Source organism: Galeopterus variegatus, unplaced genomic scaffold (genome assembly GCF_000696425.1).
Source record: "Galeopterus variegatus unplaced genomic scaffold, G_variegatus-3.0.2 Scaffold18, whole genome shotgun sequence".
Classification (NCBI taxonomy): Eukaryota; Metazoa; Chordata; class Mammalia; order Dermoptera; family Cynocephalidae; genus Galeopterus; species Galeopterus variegatus.
In genome coordinates this window covers 411,315-415,127 of record NW_007726129.1, presented here as the reverse complement: position 1 = coordinate 415,127, position 3,813 = coordinate 411,315, and the positions used below count along the sequence as shown (strand labels likewise).

Genomic DNA, 3,813 nt, shown 5'->3' with positions numbered 1-3,813 from the left:
GGGGCGGTGCCTTCGAGGCTCCCCTGGCAGCTGCGGCGAGGCCGGGCTCAGTGGCGTCGGGAGCCGCGGGTTACCTGTGAGTTCGCGGAAGTCCGGTCAGACTCCCCCCCGGCTCAGCCCGGCCCAGCCCGGCCCGACCCGACCGCGCCCAGCCCCTGCCTCCGCTCGGCCCCCGCGCGGCCCGCCATGGGTCCTCCGTGCCGCAGCCTCTCCGCGCTCCTGCTGCTGCTGCTGCTGCTGCAGGTACGTTAGGTCCCCTGACTTGGGGGGACACCTCCGGCCCCACGTCCCTTCCTGGAAGCTGCGGCGCGCTCTGGGCGCCGCGGACATGGGAGCGGGAGAGCGGCGCGCGGCTGTGCCCGCTCCCCGGCGAATACCGAGGCGGGGGCGCCTCGCTGTGGGGCCCCGGGCTCCGGGCTGGCCGCGCCTTGGGCTTGGGCGGGCAGTGGGGGAGGGCAGCGGGGTGGGGGTCGGGATGCAGTCAAGGGGGAACGGTCCCCGAGGTAAGGAAAAGGGGTATCAATAGAAATAGACACCTGCCACGTAAAGAAGGGGCGGCAAATAGGAATGGAGGCGCCCCCGGCGTAAGAAAGTGGGGTGCACGGGGGTTGGAGCGCCCCCCGGTGCGGGGAAATAGATTTAGGAGTGGGAGCGTTCTCGGTCTGTGGAAAGTGAGGTCGGGAAGGGTAAAGACGTCTTCAGTGAAGTGGAAAGGGACAGGAAGGAAAGGTGGGCTAGTGGGGAGTGGTGAGCCAGCAGCCCCCTCCCCCAGGAGTTCATGGGGGCTTGGTGGCTGCAGGTTTCAGGCTGGGAGAGGGTGACGTCGCTGCCTCCCGGGGGGCGGTCCTCCCGCAATCCCGACGCTCGGGGCGAGGGAGGCGCGGCCCCGCTGGTTTCGGTGTGGGTAGGAGGCAACCCCCCATTCACCCCCGTTCCGTACCTTTCTCCCACCCAAGGTCCCATCGCGGCTCTGCCAGGAGCCGGAGCCCTGCCGTCCCGGCTTTGGCGCCGAGAGCTACAAGTTCACCGTGCCCCGGCGGCACCTGGAGAGAGGCCGCGTCCTGGGCAGAGGTGAGGGCGCGCCGCGGGGGTCCCTGCGCGGAGAATTGGCGCTCCCACGCCTCGGGCTCAAACGACACCCTTTTGGAATTTATACAGATTTAGGGGACGAAACCATAAACCACGATGGAGCGTAGCCCCGTCTGGTTAACTATGTTATAAAGTAGTGGAGATGTGTGTGTGTTGGGGGGGACACTCATTAGAGGCTTTCAGTGTTTCTCATTGTCCTGAGCACTTTAGAGACAGTCTGTCATTTTAGACTGCAAAAACCTGCTGGCTGGGAAGGTGGGGCAGGAATATTCCCCTTGTACAGATGAGCAAACGGAGGCTCAGACGGTGACGTCCGCTTGTCCATGGTCAGCAGAGCAGGAATTGGAACTGGGATGACTCCCAGGCTCCATTACGCACTCTCTCTGGGATGACTGATGAGCCCTCTCTTGGTTACCAGGGCTGTGTGGCTTTTGTTCATAGAGATGAAAACATTTTGATACCGGTACTATTTCCCCAAGGAATAAAATGATTTTTTTTTTTTTTTTTTTTTGAAAAAGAGCGTAGTAGCTGTAACTCAGGGGATGAAATGCGCACCAACACCCAGTGTGCCTCTAGGCCCTATCACTGTGATAATCTAGAGCTGGCTCTGTTCACTTCACTGTTGCCCAGGTGTGGGAGCAAGGGAAGGAGCTGGTTTCTCTTCTGGTTTCACTCATTCCCAGGTGCTTGTATTGTACCAAACCACTTTCTCCTCCATCATGATTTTGGTTGATTGAGCAAGTATCATAACAATAAAAGAAAGCCTTTTGAAAAAGAGAAATCACCCACAATTCCCCTGAGGGAATACTTCCACTGTGTTGATTCTTTCACTCTTGGCCACGTGAAAAATCTGTAGCAATCATACTGTTGTCTTACACTTTTTTTTTTGAACTTTGGAAGTTGTTCCAACAGTGGGCAGTATTTTTTGCAGAGAAACTACAGCTTGATTGATTAAACATATTTGCTTTTCTGAGACCCGTCTGTGTTCTGCGGAGCTTCCTATTGGATCAGAAAGGAAGCGATGTCCACCTGATGCTGCGGTGCAGCAGCCCATTGCTCAGCCAGGGTTTACTTAGGGGAGGCAGACTTAACCCAGCCTTGAACAGAGGGACAGGAGTGTGCCCATGAGGTGTCCCAAGACAAGTCACTTTGTTTTCCTGTGCTGGGACATTTGGTAGTGCCAAGGATGGATGAGTTGGTTTTTATTTCTCCCCTCTAAGCTCTTGTGTCTGACCTATAATAATGTTATTAGATATTAATAATATAGTTGTTATCATTGTTATCCATAGTGGCGCCTATTATTCACTTTTGCCCCAGACTTTGGGTCAAGTGCTTCACATTTTACCCCATTTAATTTTCACAAGAACCTTAGGAGGGTGGGCACCATTATTATTTCTATTTCGCAAGAGAGGAAACAGGCATGAACAGTGCGGTAACCTGCTGAAGGATTGTGACAGTTGATCCTATTTTTGGCGGCTGGCCAGTTTGGGGATCCGAACCCTTGTTATCAGCACCACACTCTAACCAACAGAGCTAACCAACCAGCCCCACGGTTGGTCTTTCTCTTTTCCCTTATCCTTCCCCTCAATCTCAGAAAAAAAAAAAAAGAAAAAAGGTGTTAGGGGATCAGTGTCCATTGTGAAGTAGACTACGTGCTCCCAATGTGGCCTGAAGAACAGAAGTGTTGATAGGGTGGGACCCCTGAGAGGAGGTGGTGATAATGGAGACGGGCCAGATTAGGTGGGAGGTTGGGGGGGTGGACTCTGGGGTTGGTGGTTTTGGTGGGAGAGGCAGACTCACCAGCATTCCCCAAGCTTCTTGTGGCCGGTTTTGGTTCTCTTTGTCTGCAGACGTCACCCCTACTCAACGATTTCCTGATATTCAACATTTTTTTTTTTTTTTGGCCTTTTTGGACTGTGGGGTCTCCTTGTACCAGTCCAATGTGGAATTGCCGCAGGATGGAAGTGCCCTTCTAGTAAAATCACACATTGGACCTCAGGAATGGCTTTGTGATTTAAAAAGGCAGTCAGGGTTTCAGGAAGTGGCCTCACTCTTTGGACAGTGTAGATGTGAAATTGGCACCAGGTTTAGACATTGGCTTCACGGAGAATTTGCTGCATGGGAGTTTGAAAACAAAGAATCTGCCATAGGTGGCTGTAGAGTGTCACAAATAGGGTTTTGACTGAACTCAGGACTTTGGGGGTGGTTTGCCGAGGTTTATTCCTGTGCCTCATGAGGTGGCTAACGCCACAATCTCAGCCTTTTGTTTATTCCATTGGTTTCTCTCCAGGTTTTAGAATGAAGAACATTAAAAAAAAAAAAAGCCAACTGTAAACTGGTTCTTTAGAGTTGCTGATTGTATTTCTTTTTTCTCAGCACAACCTGGTTTGAGAAACTTAGGCTATTGGAAGGTTTGGGATCTCAGAAGTATTAGCCTAGTGCACACAGCTTTAAGTTGATTTGGGGGTGGAAAAAAGAAAAGCTGGCAGGCTTTTAAAGTGATCGTTTCCTTCCTTTGTTTCCTCTACGATCTGGCCTTGGACAAACAGGGCCTATATTTTGGGTTTGAGCTTCGTCTGCTTGATGGATTGACCTAGTTTACAGGCAGCCACCTGTGTGGGTTAAATACACCCATTTCCCCTCCTTTCTTTTTTTTTTTTTTTTTCCTTTTTGTCTTTTTTCATGTCCGGCAACGGATCGCCTATGTTATAAAGTAGTGGAGAT

At 52.2% G+C, this 3,813-nt stretch overlaps 1 protein-coding gene across 1 annotated transcript in view; it reads left to right on the top strand.

The window, feature by feature from the left end:
• Positions 1–139: 139 nt before the first annotated feature.
• Positions 140–3,813, top strand: part of CDH1 (cadherin 1, type 1, E-cadherin (epithelial)) — a 74,583-nt gene continuing 70,909 nt past the window's right edge. The window contains exons 1-2 of the mRNA XM_008567057.1: positions 140–243; positions 957–1,071. Of these exons, the coding sequence (XP_008565279.1) occupies positions 187–243; positions 957–1,071 (172 nt within the window). The 5' untranslated portion in view covers positions 140–186. The remainder of the gene's footprint in view (positions 244–956; positions 1,072–3,813) is intronic.